This window comes from Ptychodera flava, chromosome 8, assembly GCF_041260155.1.
Source record: "Ptychodera flava strain L36383 chromosome 8, AS_Pfla_20210202, whole genome shotgun sequence".
NCBI lineage: Eukaryota > Metazoa > Hemichordata > Enteropneusta > Ptychoderidae > Ptychodera > Ptychodera flava.
The window spans coordinates 22,072,057-22,096,943 of NC_091935.1; the positions used below are offsets into that span (position 1 = coordinate 22,072,057).

The following is a 24,887-nucleotide window of genomic DNA, read 5'->3' on the forward strand; positions in this document are numbered from 1 at the left end:
TGCAATCTCGATAGTCTTGGAAGTCGAAATGGAAGCTTTGGAAAATAATTAATGTGTATTTTATTTCACCTAGGTCATATACTTATCGTAAAATGAACCCCGATTTGGGTTAGGAGAGTGTTTATATAAAGTTTCACGCGTTGTTACATGTAACCGTGAAGTTGAAAAAACCTACACGCCACGGCTGCAACACCAATGCTGGCCGATCTAGTTCAAACTAAAAAAAATCTTTGGAGTTTAAAAAGGTAAAGTTTGACTCCAAAAATGTGCTTGTCAAACCAAAAATGTACACAACAAAGAAACCAAAACTAGGAATGTCACGTCATGTCATGTCGTGTCATGACATGAATGTCATGTCATGTCATGTCATGTCGTCAGGTCAGCCAACGAACAATGCACTTTTAAAGGGGTATTATGATAAGGTATATTATACAGGGCAAGTAATCTGAACTGACTAATTATAAGTCCAGAGGGTAATTAATTAGCTGTTTATAATTTGCTGTTCAACTGAAAATGTTTCGACTTACCCGCAAGCACTCAAACTGCGTTTTTTATCTACTCCCCACGTATTTTTGCCTGTACATTTCCCTTCCCCATTGTGAATTGTTGAAGCTCCCCTGCCATGTTGCGAAAAAAAAACTTTTCGATTTGCCCTGCCCTGGAGAAATTTCCACTTAAAATTTTATCATTGCCCTGCAGACAGAACCTGCCTTGTGATAAAAAACCTGTCGATATTCCCCTGTCCCCGTTTTACAGGTAACTTCCCCTCTCCTCGTTTTTTCCCCAAATTCTGGTCCCCAGGCCAATCAACCGATATCTGCCCTGCCCGACAAAAACCAAAACCTGCTCCCTGCCAGCTATAAAAATATGTCCCCTGCCCAAGCAAAATTAAAATTTCCCCTGCCCTCAAAAATATTGATCCCGGAATAGCTTTTTCGATGAGTAGCTTCGTTGGCTGCACATAATGTCATGTCATGTCATGTCATAAACTTCTATGTAAATGAAGCTAAAGTACATAGGACTGCAAACAAGTGTCTATAAACGGACAGACATCTCGTTAAAATGACAGCCGATCGAGATTTCGACGCATAGTGAAATTTTGATCAGCTCTATGGGGGTGAAGTTCAGCTCATTCCAAAATCAAACTTGTCCAGTACAGGAACGATACTACGAAGGAACAATAACGAAACATTTTACGAGGCGTGAACCAAAGTGAAAAATGTGAAAAGACCGGGAAAATTACACGGGTGCATGGTGCAAGTAAGTACAATGTGTAAACTATAGCCGGTCGAGTTCATGATTTAGATAGTCATAAAAAGGTGAAATATAATTTACTTTAAAAACTTGAAAAAACCTACCGGTCCAGTCAACGAAACATGCAATTAACAAAGGGTCAAAATATAATGTCACACGTTTTTTACCAAGTTGAAAGACATGAGGCGACCAGGAAAATTATACCGAAACGACACGGAGAGGTCAAGAGTATGTACACTATAATGGCTGATCAAGTCTAAGACGCGCAGACTCAGTTCGGGTTTTAAAAATGTCGAGTTTGATTTGCAAGAAAAAAATCTAGTCAAGTACAAGGAAAATATTATATATTATTGCCTGAATACATGGGTTTACGTGCCCGAGAGCGGGTAACAATTTGTCCGACGCCAGGAGGGCAAATTGTCTCCTGCTGCGAGGGCACACAAACCCATGTATTCAGGCAATAATATTTTTATTACATGCCTCTTCACAGTTAATGATATACGATATTTAATTACATGCAGGGCATTTTCAAACAATTTTACCATTATCGACCAGTATCAAACAGATTTAAACGAAAGTCAAAATAACAGTGCGCGCATGAATATTTTACATCTAGCGTTAAGCGTCTACTTTGACGTCGAAAACGTTGAAGGGCTTCACTGGACCGGGTAACCATGGAAACCGGTCAGTACATCGTTCACCGGCCCGCTAACTCCCCGGATGTTCCTATTCAAAACAATGCACTGATTTGCACTGACATCAAGGCATTCAATAAACATAGAAGCTTAGTTTAAACCGTCTCTCACTGTAAACGAAGCAGAAATATGTGAGAGTGCTGGTAGAGAAAATATGTCGGTCCAAATATAGCAATACAGCACATTGAAAATTCATTTCTAGTATGTTATTGTTTTCCTTCTTTATGGTCTTTGTATTTTTAATCTTTTAATTTTTTTTAATCAGCCCATCATCTAACAGGTGTTAGCTCAATTACAGGATGAGGTATGCATAAGCCACTAACCTCAAATAGAGCACTGAGGAGTAAAGTGCCTTGCTCAGGGGCACAACACCGTGCTAGAGTCTCGAACTGAGACTGTAAGGTGTAGAGCTCTAACTAAAGATCTGAGAAAAGTGAACTCATCATATTGGGAAGACATCGTCGCCATCACGGAAAGTCACAAGTGAACTTATCGCTGGCCGATCTTCAAATAATATCCATGCATTACTTTGATCGGAAGGAAGTGCTTGCGACCTAGAATTGACAGTTGTTTCTTCACTCTTTCAGGATGAAACCAGACCAGCAAGACTGTCCAGGAAGGATTTGTATATACACACCTTCAAACGTATGCTGCGGTTATTAGGTTTGTGAACAGCTCAGACAGCCATACTCATACCGAATATCTCGAACAGTCACCCTAACCTGGCCCCGGCAACCTGGCACACTAGAGATCATTGCTCAACTTATCCATTGGCATCCCGGAAAGCAAATAAGAGGCATTATAAAGAATATTTAATATGCACTGTGTATGAAATAGAATGTTTGAGGTCTAAGCGACTCTAAACTTGTATATTATATGACCGCTCTGTTTCCTCTTGTCGGCTTTCTCTCTGTCCTTCTATGCCTATCTTTTCGTCTGTTTCTGTTTTTCTGTCCGTCTCTTTGTTTCAGGTGCAGCCAACGGAGCTATTCATCGAAAAAGCTATTCCAGGAGCAATTTTGAGGGCAGGGGAAATTTAATTTGCTAGGGCAGGGGACATGTTTTTATGTGGTAGGGGAGCAAATTTTAGGTTTTTTTTGTAGGGCAGGGCGGATATCGGTTGATTTTCCTTGGGACAGGGCTTGGCGAAAAACTTTTTGAGGGGAATAATTTCCAGGGCAGGGAAATTGGCAAGTTTTTTTTTTCGCTACGGGGCGAGGGAGCTTCAAAAATTCACAGTGGGGAGGGGAAACAGGCAAAAATAAGTGGGGAGTGGGTAAAAATGAAGTTTGAATGTGGGAGGGTAAGTCGAAAAATTTTCTGTGGGAGGGCAAATTATGAACAGCTAATTAATTACCCTCTTGACTTAAAATTAGTCAGTTCACATTATTTGTCATGCACAATATATCTTATCATCGTAAGGACCTTTTTAAAAGTGCATTGTTCGTTGGCTGCACCTGTTTGTTTCTCCCTCCCCTCTCCCCCTCTCCCTTCCTTCCTCTCTTTCTCGCTTCCCCATCTCAATTCTCCATCCTTCCTCCCTCCGGACACCCCCCCTCTCTCTCTCTCTCTCTCTCTCTCTCTCTCTCTCTCTCTCTCTCTCTCTCTCTCTCTCTCTCTTCTCTCTCTCTCTCTCTCTCTCTCTCTCTTATATTTGGTGAAGGTATACATGTATGACCTCACTCCGGGATACCACTAAATGATACGATAACGAGATTACTATGATCATTTCCATGTCCAGGTAACGGCGCGTTCCACGATGCCTCGGGATGCGCATCTTGGTACCCTGACTTCACCTACCGCTGTGCTGACGGCAAGACGTGTGTCGCCGCTAGTAAAATATGCGATGGCAATGCTCTCTGCAATGATGGCAGCGATGAAGAGGACTGTCCTCGCGACGAAGGAGATGACGGAGAAGCTGATGATGGTCAGTCGATTAAACCCTTTTTGTGTACAAAAAAGCGTTAATTTACAATATACGGAGTCTCTCCTGGGTCTTTGAAGTGGAATGGCTTTCCGCCTTATGTTTATCCCTTTTTCGGCTCAAGTTTCAACCAATTAATTCATTTTATCGTAATTTAGCGTAACAGTCTAGTGTTTCAGTGATCTCTCTTTGGCTTCCAGGCGCTGTCGTTTACGATTCAATCGGCTGTGCCGCTTGGTTTCGGACCACCCTTACAGATGCAGAGACGGCTCTTTGTGCATTCGTGAGGGCGCCATATGTGACGGAAGCGAACTGTGTGACGACGGAAGTGACGAAATAGGTTGCCCAACTGTACTTGTCGTCGAGGAAGATGATAATGGCGACGACAATGGCGACGCGGACACTAGTTCTAGTAAGTTTTGGCATAACAGAAAGTCCGACTAATACCGTCTTCAAACTATCGATAACACTTAGCCAATCATGTGACATAATCGTCAAGTGATTCTGGTAGTCGTAAATATTCGGATTCTCATGAAATTGCAGTGAAACCACTTACCACTGAGCTAATTTTCAAATACTATAAGTTTTATATATTATTCACCCGTTTTTGACTACAAGTTACAATTTCTTGCTATTCCCCTAATATGCTTTTGTTCGACCCTTCAGTTTAAACTTGTGTGATTTTTTGTCCAATATAATTTTGTGAGAACAAAAGTTATGAAAATATTATCAAAAGTTACCATTTTAATCCCTACACGTCAAGATATCTTCCAAGTTATGATTGTTCCCGGGCCCGCCTTCGACACTGTAATACGATCAGTGTACACATGCACACGCCATCCATATTCATTTTATCTAAGATTCAATTGAATTGGTATTGCTTTCTGCAGACAAAGCGGAGTATGACGAAGACGGTTGCGCCACCTGGTATCCACAGAGTCCCTACAAATGCGCTGATGGGTCTCTCTGCGTCAAAGAAGGGCAACTCTGTGATGGCTTTATTCATTGCAGTGACGGCAGCGATGAAGTTGACTGTGGTAAGTATGAAGCAAGCAATGGAAGCCATTTCATAGATTTCGGAGTTTTCCATTGGAGACGGGGCTGTCCATTTTTATGCTCTTTCTTGTCTTTTTTGTCCTCTCTGACACTTTGGAATGATTTTGGAGCCTAAATTGCGAAGCAATTGTTTAGTTTCAAAGTTGATAGATCAAGAAGCGGAAATAATTGGCTGAATCACCTCGTACGAATTAATAAGAATATGATCGGGAGGTAACAAGAAGGAAAGGGGCTTAAAATTTCAGAAATGTGGGCTTGTCAGGAGAGGACTATAGTATTGATGTTACAAAATGCTGTATTACCCAAAAACTTGATCTCAAAAACGCCGACGTTACCAAAAACGTTAATTGTGATTTTTATCACACTGAACGATGCAAGTAAATAAAGTAAATACACGCCACAGGTAACTTTTATCTGCAAAATACCAAACTTCATACATCGATGAAGCAAGACGTTGGAAAGCCACTTGCCATATATAGCAGAAGGTTAAATAAATCCGTTAAAGCCGTCGACAAAAGATAAAGGGAGTTTAAAAACTGCAGTCACTGGCTGGCTAGAAGTGCAGAATCAGATTTTGGACATATAGGTTTTCATCAGGAAAAGATTAATGTGCAAAGAGGCTGACATTTACAAGCAAGATCAGGTTTGGAAAAGAACGAATAAATTGAAAACACAAAGGGTGTACACTGTACAATACCTTACAAATCTCCCAAACACAGAATATCATTTTCGATACAAATACACTCAGAGCAATGCTGGTTGTGTGGGCATTTACAAGGAGTGGGGAAAGGGGTTATAAATTTTTAATGTGTAATAAAAAGAATGTCAAAGTTTCTAGCTTACCAGGATTATTTTTGAGCTCGGCCTTATCGACATCTGTGGACATTTTAGGTACCGGGCAATGAGAAGATGCGGTCAGAATTAACTTATAAGTGTAAATTTTCCAGGTTTTGGGGAGACCGACGGCAATGGATGCACTAAGCCGAATCAGCGTGGAAGCAACGATCTTGCCGAGATTAAAGGCCAGTTGCTCGAAGCTCACAACTATTTTCGTTGTCTCCATGGCGCCTCCCCACTGAGCGACCAGGACCAGCAGTTGGCGATTGCGGGTCAACAGGTTGCCGATGAGAACTCCAGTGAGGGAAAGTTCCGACACAGCCATATTTATCCTTATGGCGAAAACCTCGCTAGGATAAGGTTGCCATCGGTTGAGAGCGCTTCAGGTTTGTACGTTTGGTCGAGATAATGCACTGTTCTAATGCCATGCTGACGTATTATTATAGAAATAACGGGCGACGCGTTGACCATTAACGTTTATTTATGGGCAAGGGCGAGAGGAAAGCCAAAAATTAATGGGCGAGGCTGGGCTTGCCGAGCCCATTAATTTTATGTTTGGCTTTCCTCTCGCCCGCGCCCATAAATAAACGTTAATGGTCAGCGCGGAGTCTGTTATTTCCATTATATTATCAACAAACCCCTAAAAACTGTCAAACTTCCCGTGCGAACGACAACGGGGCTCCAGAACCTGTCAGTGAGTAGTGCGCGCGCTGCAAAAAATTTGCATATCCGGAGATTTTTGGAAAAAAGCGTCTAAACTTGGCCCACAAATGCTCCATTTTATTTTGTGGTTGATTATGATCTTGTACAAATCACAATTTTCGTTTTACCCGTAAAGTTACTATGTTTACGATATTATTCATATTCACGGGTATGAAAACAAACCATTACTGTGTATTTGTGGGCAGTCACGTGGTTCAGCTCGACCAATTAAAACGCGATGAACAGGGCGTGGTAATATAATGGGGTTTGATGATGACTTCTCCTTCTAACTGAACACAGTTAATATACCTATGCATGTAATTAGCTGAACAAGCAAGTGAGATTGTGTTGAACATGTGATGTTTTTAATTGTAAGTTACGTGAGCAAATCTTGAAAGAAAAGGAAAGTCAATTTTACTGACAAGCACACACATGGTGAAATACCGGAGTATTTACAGTTTACGTGTGGTTATAATGCCGTTGCTGCGGCTAAAGAGCCACCTAGGCGTTTTCCCTACAATGTTTTAGGAAAGGCTGTACATGCAAACCCTTCAAGTGTTCCTTTTGTGATACGCTAGATCCCGATACACGGAATGTAATTTTGTTAGGAATTACAGCATTTGGGTTCTGAACATGTAAAGGTTTATCTTTAATATTCATAAGATACCTGTGATCGTATTTCCATAGGTTATGGTTTCGTGAAGATGTGGTATGATGAAATCCAAGTATACAATTTCGACAACCCAGTAGCCGCTCAAGAGACTGGTAGGTAACAGCTTTTATAACAAAACCTACATGCCACTCAGCATCCTCTGTTGTTATATCATTATGGTAGAATGCGGTTAGGGGATAGATGTTCGGACTCTCAAACTTTTACAATCCTTTTCTGATTTACCACTCGTCGAGGTATATTTTTAATCTCTTGGTGTTAGAAAACTATTCACACGATTGGAACTAATTTGGGATAATTGATCTTTATAAATTTCAAATTTATCAAAAGCGTTTGGTGCCCTATAGCTGAATGTTGAAATATTACAACTCATAAAAACAAGTATGTAACTTAAAAGAAAAGCAGATGCGCTTACATTGCAGATTAAATCGACATTACTTCACTATCCAATTATCCCAAATTAGTTCCAATCGTGTTTTAATTCATCGTCTTAGTTTTTTGCGAAATCTTGGGTAATTTGTTTCTCCAGTACCAAAGTTGCACTGTGACCCTTCAAATCTTATTCTTGATTGTGAAAGAGATGGTTGAAAGATTCCTTGAGGAAATTTTGAGTCAAAGTATAAGTCTTTCACTTTTGAGGCGCATACTAATCATTTTTACACAGTTATCCTTTACAGACTTGATTTCAAGCAAGAATTTTCGTGGGTATATTATACCATTACCGCCCAATGTTCTCTTTTTTCTACACAGAACATTTCACTCAGGTCGTATGGTCTAGCAGTCAAAGCTAGGTTGTGGCGTCGCCCAGTTAGAAGGAACATTCAACGTGGCTTGTGAATATGACCCAAAAGGCAACGTGGAGGGTGACCTCGAAGCCAACGTATCTCCACCCTTGTAAGGGATACACAAATACGATTAACATGACTGGAAAGAAACCGTGAAGATCAGAGGAAGGGTTTCAGACAGGGACAGCAAACCGATTGGTTTTGAGAAGCTGTGACGAGATTTTTTTACATATGAAAATGCTACTCTAGCATACTGCAGAATATGTCTTTATGCTAGCATCTTTCTCAGCGAATTTAGCTAAGTCTGACGTTTCGCTAATTTACAATGCCGCAAATCTAAACTTTTCTCCTTGTTAAGCCTTTAAGTGCTGTAATTTTTCCCATCAAAATTTTACTGCCACATTTTACCAATCTATAATGAATTTTTCTGATTTTTTTTATAATGTTAGACCAAATGGACATCATATTTATTGGCTACAGTTTTTTATCAAATTTTGGCAAAAATCTGAGAAAATTCGACTGTGGTGTATTTTATAAGGTCAGAAAAATTGACGTGGGCGCTCAAAGGGTTTTAACTTTGGTCAGGGTGTCTCCAGCCAAAGCTGTTGATTGCAATTAAAAGTCTGTAACCACTAAAGCATGCAGCTAATTCAAAGTGTCTAGCATAATTTTGAACATGATTTAAATATGTTGGGAGGGGTTAAAGATGCTCACACAAACATAATTTCTGCTGCAATTTCCCCTTCTATCCGATTGTTTCTTTTTGTGCTTATGTAACAACCTATGTGGATTGAGGCGCTTCAATGAAGTGAAGAAGTGTCCGATTAATAAACAATCAAAATATCATATTATAGAAATTGAGTCTATACATCTTTCACTTTTTGTCGAGATTCGTACATGATTGTTTTGTGTCCGTGTCTTTTCTAGTACTATTATCGTGCTTCTCATATTGTGTAACTCATTCAAACTGTTCAAATTTGCTAATGCGGTAATTTGCCAAGAAGGAATACCCTTTGACCTCGACGGAAATGTCCAATACATAAGGGAACAGGTTACCTGTCAGATCAGATAAAACGTGCAGCTGGCATAACTACACCGTACACGTTGTTGGTGTGGTCCTGACAAACTTGAAGGAAAATGCGGCCTCTCATGGTGTTCCTTGCCGCTGCAGTGGCAATTTGCTGCTTTCACAGTGTATCAGGAAGTCAAGTTGGCCATGTTTCCGAGGTAAGAAGTTTTTTTGTCGTGTTCATTAGCAGCACAGACTTACGTGGACAAAGGCTTAGAAGGTGAACACGAAAGACACGGAGAGAAAATAACAATGGTTCTCCTGATAAGACATGAAGTGATTGACTGTGCTTCCATGTTGACAAACACAAACACAGCTCAACATGCACCAACATACATCAGGTTGGACTTCATGCAAGATTTGTAATGAAATCTTACTTTGTGATGCCTTTTATACAGATAAAGCTAGCAGCTTGGAAGTGTTTATTTTTCAATTCTCTTCAGGGTCAAAACGAAATCATCTGTTGGCATTCAGCAAAGGGGTAACTTTTTCACACTTTACAGTTATGTGCAGTCGTTGTTTTGTACACTGAGCGACCTGTGCAAGTATTCCATGTATTTTTTTGATATCACGAAAAGTTGAAAAAGAGCAGCTTCGTCTTTATAACTACAAAGGGAATGAAACTGCAAGTTTCCCTGGTAAATACAATCAGAACTTCAACCACATTTAAGACTGCCACTATCATAATCTTTAGTAGTTTACCCAAAGGCACATGTTCCAGTGTCGTATCAGCATGAGTGTCATTTTGTCACGTGTCAGATACGTGACGAAGTCGGGTGTCTGGCGTGGTATAAATGACACGAATGCTGATACAACACAAGGAATAACCAATTACGTATTCCAATTCCAATAATTTACAAACGATAATAGAAACCAAAAAATTCGTGCTCAATTTCAGTTCCCCAGTGCGCATAAAGAAGAAGTCAGCACAAAATTAAGCACGAGAATTCCTCTTTATATGAACGAACATAGTAATAAAATTTAAACAGGTCTCAAAAAAGTTGAAGGCTTAGAACTTGTTAAGGTGTGGTATGTCATTAAAATCTCTATTGGTCCACAATTTTTCTCTGCTTCAAAACACTCTCGATTTCGACTGCACTCGATCGTCACGGTGGTGCAGAGCAGAAAGTGCTAAGAGTTGCCATGTCAACACGTGTCGCGCGCACGGTCTCTGCCATTTAACGCCGGGCTCACTACCCATGTTGAGGTAAATAGTACTGTATGACTCTTAAATGTTTACAGGAATTTGGAAAAAAATGACAAGAACTTCATAATATATGCCGTTGCAATGCGATATTATACACATACTACTACTGTATTTAGCCTCCAAATATCCCTTATCCTAAGTCTGTCTAAAGTTTATGATGGCAACATCGCATCGATCGAAGATGGAGAGCGTCAACCGTTTTTTGCTCACGTGTTGACACACGTGAGCATATGTCGCAGCGATGTCTGTCTGTCTGTGTGTCTGTCTGTCTGTCTGTCTGTCTGTCTGTCCGTCTGTCTGTCTGTCTGTCTGTCTGTCTGTCTGTCTGTCTGTCTGTGTGCTCAATATCTCAAAAACGGCTCATCAGATCAAAATCAAATCTAATACATAGATTCAGTTTGCAAATGGCAAGAACTGATTAGTTTTTGGTAGATGTGGCTTGCTTACTTTTTGCTCATTTGCATAATTAATGATTTTAGAAAAAACGGATATATATTGACAACGACTGCACATAATTTGATGAGATTGTTTACAGACGGAAGTAATCCTGGTGTTTGGAGAAGTCACAGCACGTCATCATGTAAATTGGCTCGTGCTACGCACCGTTGTGTCACTCAAGGGAGATTATGCAAATAGCGATGCAAATATGTCCACATTGTTTACAAAAGCTCCCCGATTTAACCGGGATAGCCACGTGCATTTGTTTTGATTTTTAAAAATTGTGAATCACACGGAAACCATTCCTTATCTTGAACTGGCGACACATCTCAATTCTAGGTCTTACTTCAAGGCGTATTCTCAGAGAATTTGAAGATTTGACAGAAAAATTAACGATTTGGTATTTAGCTACCTTAATCACACCAAGATATATCAGCTGTGAAAGTTATTAAGGGGTGACGTGAAAGATAATTACTAATTTGTATATTTAATGAAATCTACTAATAGGCATATATATCTGAATTTACTCGATCAAAATTGACGAAACTTGGTAAGCATATTGAGGATACTATGATTTAACATTACTGAAAGTCAATAAGCATTTTTACTTCATCCAAATCCTAATTTGCATATTTAATGACCTTTTGAAATTAAGGATATATATTTGAATTTACATGACCAAAATTGATGAAACTTGCTATGTACACGAAACTGGTTATGTACATTAAAGATACTATGATAGAACATTATTGAAAGTCATTAATCATTTGAACTTTAGCCAATTCCTTATCTGCATAGTTAATGAACTTTCATAATCAGGGATATTTATCTGTATTGACTAGACCAAAGTTGACGAAACTTGCTATGTACATAAAGATACTATGATACGATGTTACTGAAAGTCATTAAGCATTTTTACTTCATCCAGCTCCTAATTTGCATATTTAATGAATTTTTGAAATTAGGGATATATATTTGAATTTACATGACCAAAATTGATGAAACTTGCTATGTACATTAAAGATACTATTATGCAGGCTAACATTATTGAAAGGCATTAAGCATTTTTGCTTCAGCCAATTCCTAATTTGTGTATTTAATGAACTTTCCTAATTTGGGATATATACTTGGATTTATTTGATCAAAGTTGGCATAACATGCTATGTACATTGATGATTATACCAGGTTATACCAATATTGAAAGTCATTTCGCACTTAAGTTTTCGTGTCAGCTAATTTATAGTTTGCATATCTAATGAGCTTTCAAAGTTTGGAATATATAGTTTGAAGGACTTGACCAAAGGCAATTACACTTGCTATATAAAGTGGTGATACAATGACAGCAGTCAAAGAAATTAACTATTTCTATGTCAGCTGATTGCGTACGGTATTTGAATACTTAATGACCTATAAAGTTAATCTGTGGTGAAGATTGTTCATTATGTTGATCATAATACTTTCAATGAAGTTGCAAACATGTGGCAAAGGTTCAAATTTACACATAACTTTAATATATAATGAAACACGTGAGCATTTACAGTTCATATCTGGTTCTTTCAGTTTTTAGTCACAGTGCTACATCGTTGGCATAATTTTACCATTCATGACATAAGGTAGAACGAGCAGCGGGAACAGATAGTCAGACTCTCAAACTTTTACAATTCTCTGACATACCACTTGTTGGGGTTCATTTTAAAGCTCTTGGTGTAAGAAAACTTTTAATCGGCTTAGTTTTTCGAAATTCGAATATCTTATTTTTCTCAATAGAGTTAACACAGGGATGACGGCCATTTTGGATTTTAAATCTTAGTTTATTTGTCCCTCTATAGTACCAGAATTTGCACGGTGACCAACTCCCACCATACATGGTGTTCTTCGCATGAGTTGTTTGCTTACCGAATACGATCGATCATGCTTCACAGCAGAATCGCCAAACGCCAATTTTCACTATGACGATTTTTTCCTCTCCGGATACTGAAATTACATTTAGCATAACCATCAAGCAGCCACCAAATCCGTACGTTGATGTTTCGGTATATTTGCTGGTTGCAATACGGGCACATTACTCAAATATGACCAGATATCGACCAAACTCAAAGTGTAATAGCCCATAGGTGTTGAGCTGATGAGCATTCCATTAGAAAATCATGCCCGCTGAACAGCTGACAGATGGAAAAAAGCAGTAAAACATCAACTGCAGCGTTTGAATGGGACGCAATGATAGCTGCGAGTGTTGAAATAGCAGAACAGTACACTGTTGAATAATCCCAGTCTGTGCAAAATCAGCCACTTTTCGCACAACTGTTTTGCTCTCATCCGATGTCAATAGGCTTCTTCAGGTAGAATAATTTACGCCAGCTTTTGAAAGTTGACAAACTATAGGAGGACTTTGGTGCGCAATTTCTTGAGAAACGCAATACAATATGCGATACATTAGTACAGTTTACTGTCTTTCACAGGGGAATCGCCATGCGAGAGGTCGTCGGGATGGATGAACAGAGTTTAGAGGGCTCTCCGTTTTTCAAAGTTAAAGTCCGTTTATTTCATATCAGTTACAGGTCTTCAGAGATAGAGGTAGCGCGCGCTCTTCCTCTCTTCCGTGTTTCCGAAATAATCGAAATCTTGGGTTTGTAATACAATACATAAGAGGAGTGGTTTCAATCATAATGATTTAAAGATAAAGCAATGCAAACAATCATATGTTATATTTATTTATCACTGGAAAGAAATTCGAAAATGGAAAAAAATTTATTCCCAATAACTTAAGAAACAAAACTTGCGTCATCAAATATTACTCTACAAGTGACCTACACTCGATTGGCTACAATGTATGCGGTTAACGGCTTCATTTAGGACACGTATTTAAACAAATACGTTAGAATAGAATAACAATTCCACGGGTTTGGAAATTGGCGTTAGAACAACCTTAGCGGCAAAGTAAAGGAGAAGTTTCACATAGACATACTTGAAAAGAACACTTTTATGAATTCCCAATTCTGCGCGTGATAGCGGACATCCTGAGGATAATTGGTAAGTTAGATATTCCCTCGAACGATGTCTTTATTTTTCATGCATTGCTTTGTAATCTATGCTATCATTGTCGCAGTCTCTCAGCGTTATCACCGTCACCGTCGCTGATTTGTGATATAATAATTACACAACGCATACGTTAAGGGTGAGTCACCTATCGGTCATTTTATCTGGAGTTGGGTCATCGAACTTAAATCGATTTGCACAACGACATACCAATCAACCGGTAATGGTTCGCTCCGCATTAAAAATGTTCTTCGTATACAATCGCTTTGACAAAACAGCTTCAGGCAGAATAATCTTTTCCTCAGTCAGATATAATCGTTCAATAAAGTTGGTTCCAAATATGCCAAAAGTTAGCTGCGTTTGAGATGCAAATTGACTTCGAACTCAAATAGCAAAATGTCCCGGATAATGCGACAGGTGACGACAATATACAATCACAGCGCTCCCAAAACGAGGGCATATTACTGTCTCTATAGAGACAGCTTTTCAATGCACACACGCCAAGTGTCATGTTAGCCTACATAACGACGATGGCAATATCAAGAAATAAACGTATTATTGACGATTATATCATACCAGTCTATTGATGGTGCAAATACAGCGATCTGGTTGGTCGAGACTCGAAAAGAACCGTGGTATATTGGCGATATACCACGGCTGGCATACGCTCGTGCGCTCAGCTTGAGCAAAAATCCGTTTATGACATTGCACGCCAGAATTTCAATATACTGTTATCATATAAATGCAATAAATCACTCCCAGCGACGGTATACCACTCGATTTTGACCAGTTCACTTCATATTTGCACTCGCTATCGCTCGTGCATATATGTCGTGAACTGGTCAAATCTCGTGGTATACCATCGCCGCGTTTGATTTATTGCTTAAATATTATATGCCTCGATGTGAGTCCAGATCAGTGCATTGATTTGAATAGGACTCGGAACATCCGGGGAGTTAGCCTGCAGTGTGAACGATGTACGGACTGGTTTCCATAGTCACTGGACCAGGTCAGGTGAAGCCCACCGACGTCAAGGTAGACGCTTAACGCTAGATGTAAAATATCAATTCGCGAACTGCTATTTGATTTTAGTGAAAATCTATTTGATAATGGTAAAATTTTTGAGAAAGTCCTTATGTAACTAAATATCATATAGCGTTAATTGTGAAGAGGCATGTAATAAAAATAGTATTGCCTGATTACATTAGTCTATGTTACCTCACAGCGAAGACAATTTGACCTCCTGGCGTCGGGTAAATTGTCTTCTGCTCTCGGACAAAGATGGCACGGACATGATGATAAATTACTTTAATCTTCACAAGACCTATAATGCACGGGCGTTACGTTCATTGCGATTGTGGAACGACCATCGTGTCCGATGATGGAAACGTTGTATCTTTCACCTGGTAATGAAGGAGATCCAATTAACCCTTTTTTTTAAAACGCTATCTGCTCCTGAACCATCGCTCGAGCTCTTCTTCAGGGAAATTCAAATGCTGACAATGATAGGGGGAGGTCTTCCCAGTTTTAAGGTAGAATGCACCTCGGGGACAGATACTCAGATTCTCAAACTTTAATTATTCTCTTTTAATCTACCACTAAGAAGGGGCTCATTTTAAAGCTGTTGGAGAAAGGTAACTTTTACCCTCTCAGTTTTACGAAAATTGAAAACACAAAGATGGCAGCCATATTGAAATTCAGATATCGGTAAAGTTTAGGTTATTTTTTTTCCAGTACCAAACTTTGCACAGTGACCCGGTGATACGGTTAGAGAAAAGCTGAAATTTTTATCGAGGAAAGTTTGAGTAAAAGTATATCTTTCACTTTCGAGGCACATACTACCTTAACAGAAATGCATTGTGGGATTGTAATAAGGCTAAACAGTGCGACAGCTTTTTGAGTATTTTTAATAATGTTATCAACTTGAAAGGCTCAATATTAGGCATTTTCTGGGTTTTTTTACAGAAATTTTTCGTAGTAGTTTCATGTGAAAAATATTTCCGGTAGAGCTACATCTGCCGTCATAGCGTTTGTTTCGACCAATTATATCATCTAAACATCCAATGACACAGACTTCTGATCTTCAACTGTTCAGGCGAAATATCACTCATATACTGCAATCAGGTTTAGCTCCCACTGTGTTGTACCCCAATCCCCGCGGCGATCACCCCTGTCTGTCCGTTTGTCTGTCCGTAAACTCTATTTCTCAAAGACTACTAGATTTCAAATGAAGTTTGACGTGCGGGTTTAGTTACCAAGTAAAATATCTGTAAAGAATTAGTTGGCCAGGACTTGCTATCGAAAGTTCAAAAAAAACTTTGTAAAATAATTATTCGTCTCTTAGAATTATTAGTCTGTCTTTCTTTCTAAAATCTATGGCATCTTCAGTTCATACCAGGATGTGTTCAAGGTAATATGCACCTCGAAAGTGAAAGACTTAAACTTTTGCTGAACTTCCTCGGTGAAACTTTCAACCATTCTCTTACCAAAGCAAGAATAAAAAAATCAGGGGTCACCGTGCAAACTTTGGTACTAGAGAGACAAATAACTTGCGATTTCTCGATATTTGAAATCCAAAATGGCCGCCATCCCTGTGTTAACTCTATGGGAAAAAAATGAAATTTTCGATTTTCGAAAAACTAAGACGGTGAAAACTTTTCTTTCGCCAAGAGCTTCAAATGAGCCCCAACAAGTGGTAGGTCAGAAGAAAATAGATAAAATTTGACGGCCCGAGTTTCTGTTCTACCTTAATAGGGTGTAGATAAAATCAAACACGAACGTGGTCAGAGAGGGTAGAGTTGACTCTCAAGAGCCTCCTAGACATAGAGATGGCTTTATTAAAATTTGAGAGCTTCTAACAATCATTGCCTTTAATAGTTGAAAGGAAACTTACTTTCGACACCTAGACGAGAATGGACGGTTGTTTCTTCTCTCTTTTAGACTTACCGTAACACAAGACCGGCAAAACTGTCCAGGAAGGATTTGACCGTATACAACTTCAAACGTATGCTGCGGTTGCGAGGTTCGTGAAAAGCTCAGACTGTTACACTATTACGTCGACAGAATGAGTGACAGTTTCCTAAACCTATGGTTGTCATCGCTCATCTTATAAACTGAGACGTACAGTAAAAGAGAAGAAGAGTTCTATTGTACTGTATTTAATATGCTTGGTGTGTGAAATTGAAAAGACAATTGTAGTTTTGAGATCTGACAGACTCTGGACTAGTCTATTATACGGCTGCCCATTTCACTTCTCTATCTCTCCCTATCTCTCTATCACTGTCTTTCGCTATTTTTAGACATGAATATCTTGAACGATGTTCAGTGTAAGAGGAGTCTCACCTAAATTTTCTGATACTCAAAAGGATGCGATAACAAGGGTGTTATGATCATTTCCATGTTCAGGTAACGGCGCGTTCCACGATGCCTCGGGATGCGCATCTTGGTACCCTGACTTCCCCTACCGCTGCGCTGACGGCAAGACGTGTATCGCCGCAAGTAAAATATGCGATGGCCGTGCTCTCTGCAGGGATGGTAGCGATGAAGATGACTGTCCTGGCGACGTTGGAGACGACGATGAAGCTATTGATAACGGTTAGTAGATTTAACTCCTTTTGTGTATAAGAAGCTGATTTTCAACAGGGGTGTCTTCATTATAACTTATCGTGAAAAAATGGTTATTAAAGCGAAGCCAAGGTGTGGGTTTTGTTTCACCAATATACTGTGTTTCTTTCGCAGCGTCTGCAATTTATTAGATAACGCACGTTATTGCTTTTGCATTTTATCTTGTTTCTGATAAAGTAAGTGGATTTGTCAGTTGTACTGTGAAAGTTTTGTGTGTTTTCACTGTTGCTTGAAACGTCAAAGTGATCTACACTTCAAGTCGGGTTTACAGGATTCGTGTTCACGATGATATTTTCGTTCTTTTAATAATTGACGATGATACGAAATGAAATACAATAAATTGTCGTTTGGTCGTCGCCCTGATCATTATCATCATGATCATCATGATCATGATGATGATGATGATCATCATCATCATGATCATCATCATTATCGTTGTCGTCGTCGTCATCCAGTGACGTGTGTGAGTGAATCGATGTTTTGTCTTCGACTTGCAGGCTCTGCTGTTTACGATTCAATCGGGTGTGCCGCCTGGTTTCCGGATCACCCTTACAGATGTAGAGATGGTACTATGTGCATTCGTGAGGAGAACTTATGTGACGGAGACAAGCTAGTGCCGACGGAAGTGACGAAATGGGCTGCGGAACTGACGTCAACGAGGAAAGTGATACTGTCGAGGAAGGTGATACGGCGACGAGGGCCAAAAAGTTTTTGTCATCACAGAAATATCGTCCTTAAACTTTAACATTCAGCCATATGTTGCATAGCCATGAAGCTATGATCGCTATTCGGTTCTCCTAAATATTTGCATTCAAAAATAGTGAAATTGCGCTGTACCTAAGAACGCTGAATTGATGCTCAAGTACTACGTCATTTTATAACTTATTTACTCTTTTCTGTCCGTAAAATTCAGTTTCTTTTCCTTATTATGCCGAAATGCTTAGTATGTTCGACTTCTCAATGTAGACTTGTGTGTTTATGTCCAATAGTATCACTTAGGGTAGTATGCGCCTCGAAAGTGAAATACTTAAACTTTTGCTCAAACTTTCCTTAAAGAATCTTTCAACCATTCATTTTTCAAAATCAAGAATACAAATCGGCGGTCACCGTGCAAATTTTGATACTAGAGAAACAAATAATCCAAGATTTACTGATATTTATAATTAAAAATGGCCGCCACCCTGTGTTAACTCTACGGAGAAAACTAAAAATTTCGACTTTCGAAAAACTAAGCAGAAGAAAAGTTTTCTTACACCAAGCACTTTAAAATAAACGCCAACAAGCGGTAGATAAGAAAAGAATAAAGTTTGAGAGGCCGAATATCTGTCCCCGAGGCGCGTTCTACCTTAAGAACAAAAATTATGATAAGATATCAATAGTTACCGTTTCTATCCATATATGTCATGATCGCTCCAAGTCATGATTTTTCTCTACCAGCGACTCGCGCACCATCCATGCCCTAATTGCTTAATTTTAAATTAACCTGGTATGCTTTCTGCAGAAAAAGCGAAATATGACGCAGAAGGTTGCGCCATCTGGTTTGCTGACAGTCCCTACATTTGCGTCGACGGGTCTCTCTGTCTTGGCGAAGGCCAGCTTTGTGATGGCTTTGTCCATTGCGGGGACTTCAGCGATGAAGTCGAGTGCGGTAAGTACAGAAAGCAGTTATTCTAGCCATCCCATTCATTTCAGACTGTTCCAGTGGAGAGGTCTAAAGCAGCGTGCTATTTTTCATCTTTTCCCGTCTTTTCTGACTGTAAATTTCGAAGAAATATTTTGTTCTCACTGTTTGTGGATTCATTAGCGGAGTGTATATACTAGCTGGAATAACTTGGTCAAAGTTCATGCTTTCATCTCCAGTAGACGTAGGGAGAACATAGGGGGACTTAGAAAATCGGGCATGTCGGAGACGAGGGCTGAAATGTTGATGTTACAAAGAGGACTTTAAAATGTGATGACTTTGAACTCGATGTTATATCAACAAAACTTCTTTGCAGTTAAATAAATGAATAGCGAAGCGGTCACCGTGTTTCATGCAAATACTCTTGAAGGGTCACTGTTTTCGTCTTTTCAATGAAACATTGCCTCTGTATTTTTGCCTAGTCTCTTACGTTATGGTAGTTATGACGACTCCAAATTTACTATGAATGAGCAAGGGGTATTAAAATTGTGGATTGTCAGTGGGGAATGCGAAGAAGAAGAAGCTGTAACTTTCTAATCTACAAGGGTTGTTTTGAAGGCAGATGATCATAGGTCACTTTGTGGCTTAAAGCCCCAATAGCTGCAAAGTTTATGCGTTATTCTAATGATATTATTTTCAAACCAAAGCTGCTTTGTGTAAATGAGCTAACTGAAGGACAAGTATCGAAGTATCACTGCTCACTGTTTTGGACGATACCTACACGTTTGTAAATAATAAACGGGTGCCGCACTTATTAAATGGCGCCCCCACGGAAAAGTACAAAAAATGCGGTCACATTTCCTGCAACTTACACATCGTGATCATAAAGAAACAAGCATGATGCCATTCACTTGAAAAAACAAAACACTTGGCAAACATTTTGTTTTGTAATCTTTATTTTCTCTGTCATATGATTAGTTTTTGAAAGAGGGTGGAAATCTACAATGATGTTAAAACATTTGAATTTACATGCCACTGTCCACACTTACGACAGTATTATACACTTTTTCAGTCTTTAATGGGTCTTATTCTGAGAATATTTTGAGATCGTTTATTACACATTCGTAGTTATTTGGACTTTAAGAAGAATATGGAACGAAAACAGAGAAATAGAAAGTAACATGGGCTGGTGAAAACAACTGACATGTATATAATTTTCCAGGTTTTGGAGAGACCGACGCCAACGGATGCACTATGCCGAATCAGCGTGGAAACAACGGTCTCGCCGGGATTTACGACCAGTTGCTCGAAGCTCACAAACTACTTTCGTTGTCTCCATGGGGTCCCGCCACTGACCGATGGGAACCCGCAGCTGACGAAAGCGGCTCAAGAAGTTGCCAATGAGAACGCCATGCAGGGAAGGCTCAAGCACAGCTCTTATCATTATGGTGAAAATCTCGCTGTGTCACGATTGTCATCGCTTGATAGCGCTTCAGGTGTGTGTATCCCGTCAAGATACTGCAGTGTTTTATTAACATGCTGACGTTGATACAGTAAAGCCCCCTTACAATATCTGTAACATTTGGTGTTTATTATTTGGACTCCATAAAGCAGAATATAATAGAAATAACGGACGACGCGGTAACCATTAATGTTTATTTATGGGCAAGGGCGAAACGAAAGCCAAAAACTAACGGGCGAGGCTTGCCGAGCCCGTTAATTTGGCTTTCCTCTCCATTTTATTTGCTCCATTTTATTTTGTGGTTGATTATGACCTTTGTAAAAATCACAATTTTCGTTTAAGCTTCAAAGTTACTATGTTTATGATATTATTCATATTCACGGGCATGTAAATAGACCATTACTATGTATTTGTGGGCAGTCACGTGGTTCAGTTGGACCAATTAAAATGCGATGGACAGGGGATGGTAATATAATTTCGCTGTTACTCTCTAAGAGTAGATCAGAATACCAAGTACTGGCCGACAGAACAAGACGAATTGGGTTCAGTTTTTCATTATTTTGACGTATGAGCTCTTTCCTTGAATAAATATCGATGTCAGCAACAACACGTCACCTCACACATTATACAGAAAGTGTTGACACTTGAACTCTGGGCGTCATGACTTGATTTGATGTGTAGAACAAAGGCTAACCAAGTGTTTCAGTATATATTGCAGTTGTCTGTGAATTTAAACTTTTGCCACATGTTTGCAAATTTGTAACTTGCTAATGTAAAAATGCTAAACGGCTGTCATTGATATCTCACCACATTTCTTCTATGTACACAGCAGATGTCATCAACATTTATGAAGTCAATCAAGATATATCCCTGATTAGAAAAGTTCCTTGAACATGCAAATCAGTAATAAGATCTTTTAAAAAATCAAAACCGACCGTTGTTAATATTATATTATAGTATCAATATACATAACAATTTTTGTCAACTTTAGTCAAGTCAATCGAGATATCCATCCCTAATTAGGAAACTTCATTAGAGACGCAAATAAGTCATTAGCTAAAATAAAAATGCTACATGACTTCAATAATGTTATAACTTAGTATCTGTAATGTTTATTGCAAGTTTTCTCAACTTTGGTCATATCGTCAATCCGGATATATAACCCTAATTAGGAAAGTTCATATTATATGCAAATTGGAAAATTGATTAAAGTAAAAATGCTTATATGACTTTCAATAATATTGATTCATACTATCTTCCATGTACATAGCAAGTTTTGTCAACTTTGGTCCAGTCAATGAAGATGTATAACCCTAATTAGGAAAGTTCATTACATGCGCAAATTAGAAATTGGCTGAAGTGAAAATCATGCTTAATGACTTTCAGTACTGTTAAATCATAGCATCTTCAAAATATATACCAACTTTGATTAAGGTGGGGCTGCATGTTGCCAACACAGTTTTTTTCAAAGCAATATCTCTCATCAAAGATGACAAGGAAACCCCCTCACACTATATATTTTCAAAGAGCAGAGACTCTAAAGTTTAGTATGGTAGCAGCTGTCATGTTTGTGAATATATGAGCTACTATCGTACAGATGTCCTTCTGTCTGTCTATCGGCACGATATTGGAGAATATTCATCGGACGGGAATCAAAAATGTTGTAAAGATTCTTTTTTTTAAGAAATGGCAAGAACTATTGATTGTTTGTTGTTGTGGCGTGCATCTTGAATGCTAATTTTGTACATTCAATTATACTCACAGAAGTCACATTCTTTTTCACATTCACTGCATCAGATCTGACAAAACATGATACAAACATTGATCAAGTTTTACGTCCATGAATCGCTCACTGTGCTCACTTAACGATCTCTTTTTAATCATGGATAAGATGATAAAGCTTGCCATGTTTTGATGACAAAGATTTGACATCAGTGTAGGACTTACAGGAGTTTAATGTCAGCTAATCGCTTATTTGCAAATTTTGACCATATTTTCGATTAGACGTACACATCGATGATGACCATGTACACAGAAATTTATGCAATGTTTCAGGGAAGGCTACACCATATTTGAGAGTCGTGTGATGGTGATTACAACAAGACGTGGGCAAAAATGGAAGTCAAATTACTGGAAAGTACACTCATATCGTGTAGTGAAACAGAATTTGAGCATTTCAAGTTAACATCTGGTTTTATCATTTCTGCTGCTACTACAACCGTAGAGTTACTTTCCATTTATTATAAGCGTCTTAAAATTATCCTAAATTGTTTTAAGAACGGCAGGAGGTAAACTCTTTCCTGTTCCGCATTAGTGATGGGGGAACGTGACACATGAATATTTGGGTTGGTAAGAATTACAGCATTTAGATTCTAAATAGTGCGTGAAGTAACTTGTTAGCTTTAATATCCATAAGATAACAAACATCTATGATCATCTTTTCACAGGATATGGTTTTGTAAAGATGTGGCATGACGAAATCCAGTCATACAATTTCGAGAACCCCGAGTTTAATTCAGCTGTTGGTAAGTAACAACATTGGCAAGACTTTCTTTTCGACTGAACCCAGTTGTCTCTGGCTATGCTCTACAGTAATCTCGTTAAGATATAGACTTATTACAATAATTTTCAGGGGTATTTTTTAAGCTTACCACCAAACGTTTATGTCTTTTTTCATTTATACACAGGGCACTTTACTCAGGTTATATGGACTGAGACTATAAATCTAGGTTGTGGCGTTGCCAGATGGACGGAAAAGTCTACGTGGCTTGTGAATACGATCCACGAGGCAACTATGCCAAGAAGCTCGAAGCCGACGTACCGCCGCCCCTGTGAAAACAGGCAAAATATCGATGGATAGAGTTGAGATGCACAAATATAATCGACATTCAAAAAGGATACACAATCAGAGAAAACCATGAAGATTAGAGGACAATTTTCCGACAGGGACAGCCAACCGACCGTTTTTGAGAAGTTATCACTAGAGGTGTTTTATATGGAAAAAAACATGATACTTTGACATATTTTTGGACAAGATTTAAAATTTATCGGGAAGTGTTGCGGCTGTTTTTGTGACTGTTGGCAAACTGAGATTTTGAAAATGTCCCGTCCCCTGCCACCCGCTGGCGTCTTTACCGGGATGCATCCTCTTCACCTGTTAAAACAAGGTTCTCGCAATCGCTCACTCATAACTTACAAAAACTCCTCACCACCAAATGTCTTTGCTCTCCTCGGTAACTAACACCTGAAAACAATCGACCCATGTGACATGTCCACACGTTAGGTTGCTTCAAACTGCTGCAGCGTGAAAGACTGAAGTTTACACTCCCATCTGTTAGCGACTGATACGAGTCAACTACAAAAGACCGCTTGTGAAATTGTCGTTTTCATCGAAAGCTTTGTCGGTTGTCCCTGATCAAATTTCATTCAAACATTAATTGACGTCACAATCTTATTTTAGTGGAATGAAGCTGTTGGCAATCACAGGCATGACATTTGCAGAGAAAAAAAAACAAACGAAAAAAGAGACTAAACGATTTAAACTGTCATTCGAAAAGAAGTACACAAAGGTTTTAAAGGGCCATTATTTGTAACTTTTTACCATTTTTTACCTCGGAAAATTCCTTGTTGGAGGCTCATATTTGTTGCAAAATGTTGTTTTACGAAGAAACAAACATGATTAGTGATGTTATAGCCACATAAAACTGCTAATTTTTGTTCAAACGTGTTGCCCTTCCGAGCTCGTTTGTTGACGTCTGGCATGCTCAGCGTGCTGGGGAAAAAACGCAGATATGGTGACGCCGCGATCACGCCAGATGTACAAGTTCACGTTTATTGCGGTATCAAAACAACATTGCGTCGTGGATTGCCAGACATCTGGCTACGCAACGTGCTCGGACAATGGACTACGACGTAAGTACGGGCATAAGTAATGAATATTTATTTTGAAATTGCTGTAAATGGCTCGCGCAGGTGCAGAAGAATGCCTACGTTGCAATCCGCGTGTCAACAGAGTTTGTATTTCTGTCCGGACAAAAATTGAAATTTTCGTTGTAAAATCACATGTCATTTAGTTGTAGGGCACGTAATGTTTCCGAATAATATGCGATTCTCTGTTATTTGACTGGCTATTTAACATGAGCCAGTGATCATTTCAATCAAAACTAACGGAAAAATCGCAAGAAGATACAGCTAATGGAACTTTAACGCTAAAACGTACAGATAAGCTTTATACATAACAGCTATATATCTATAACAGTCATTTCAAGATATCAGATCAATAAAAACATCAGATTATTCGTCGCACATTGACTCAAATACATTAACCTTTGTCTTTCCTCAATTAGCGGTAAAATTATCTCAGACTTCGTTACGTCTATCAGAAGACGGACGCATTTAAATTCATTTGGCATTTTGTTCAGTTGCTGCTTTTTCACACTGCACAGTCAAATATGCTCTGATATGACGAACTTCATAGATTAAGAGGTTTTAACCCAGAGTACAAGTA

The 24,887-nt window shown here is 39.0% G+C and overlaps 2 protein-coding genes across 2 annotated transcripts in view; both read left to right on the plus strand.

Annotated features, from left to right (window-relative positions):
- Window positions 1–8,769, plus strand: part of LOC139138023 (sortilin-related receptor-like) — a 32,118-nt gene extending 23,349 nt beyond the window's left edge. Inside the window, exons 6-11 of the mRNA XM_070706243.1 lie at window positions 3,691–3,880; window positions 4,074–4,285; window positions 4,764–4,910; window positions 5,877–6,152; window positions 7,156–7,233; window positions 7,889–8,769. Of these exons, the coding sequence (XP_070562344.1) occupies window positions 3,691–3,880; window positions 4,074–4,285; window positions 4,764–4,910; window positions 5,877–6,152; window positions 7,156–7,233; window positions 7,889–7,929 (944 nt within the window). The 3' untranslated portion in view covers window positions 7,930–8,769. The remainder of the gene's footprint in view (window positions 1–3,690; window positions 3,881–4,073; window positions 4,286–4,763; window positions 4,911–5,876; window positions 6,153–7,155; window positions 7,234–7,888) is intronic.
- Window positions 8,770–8,904: 135 nt separating this feature from the next.
- LOC139138788 (uncharacterized) lies at window positions 8,905–24,672 on the plus strand. The gene is made up of 8 exons (XM_070707317.1): window positions 8,905–9,150; window positions 16,614–16,695; window positions 17,079–17,267; window positions 17,795–17,979; window positions 18,799–18,945; window positions 20,141–20,414; window positions 22,828–22,905; window positions 23,068–24,672. Exons 1-8 carry the CDS (start codon window positions 9,061–9,063, stop codon window positions 23,238–23,240), a joined length of 1,218 nt encoding a protein of 405 aa, XP_070563418.1. The 5' UTR covers window positions 8,905–9,060; the 3' UTR covers window positions 23,241–24,672.
- The last annotated feature ends 215 nt before the right edge of the window (window positions 24,673–24,887 follow it).

Excerpts from the sequence above, each read along its gene's own strand:
- LOC139138788 (XM_070707317.1), top strand. The coding sequence starts at position 9,061 with ATGCGGCCTCTCATGGTGTTCCTTGCCGCTGCAGTGGCAATTTGCTGC. Across the intron at positions 17,268-17,794 it reads CGATGAAGCTATTGATAACG|GCTCTGCTGTTTACGATTCA; the intron begins GTTAGTAGATTT and ends TTCGACTTGCAG. Across the intron at positions 20,415-22,827 it reads ATCGCTTGATAGCGCTTCAG|GATATGGTTTTGTAAAGATG; the intron begins GTGTGTGTATCC and ends ATCTTTTCACAG.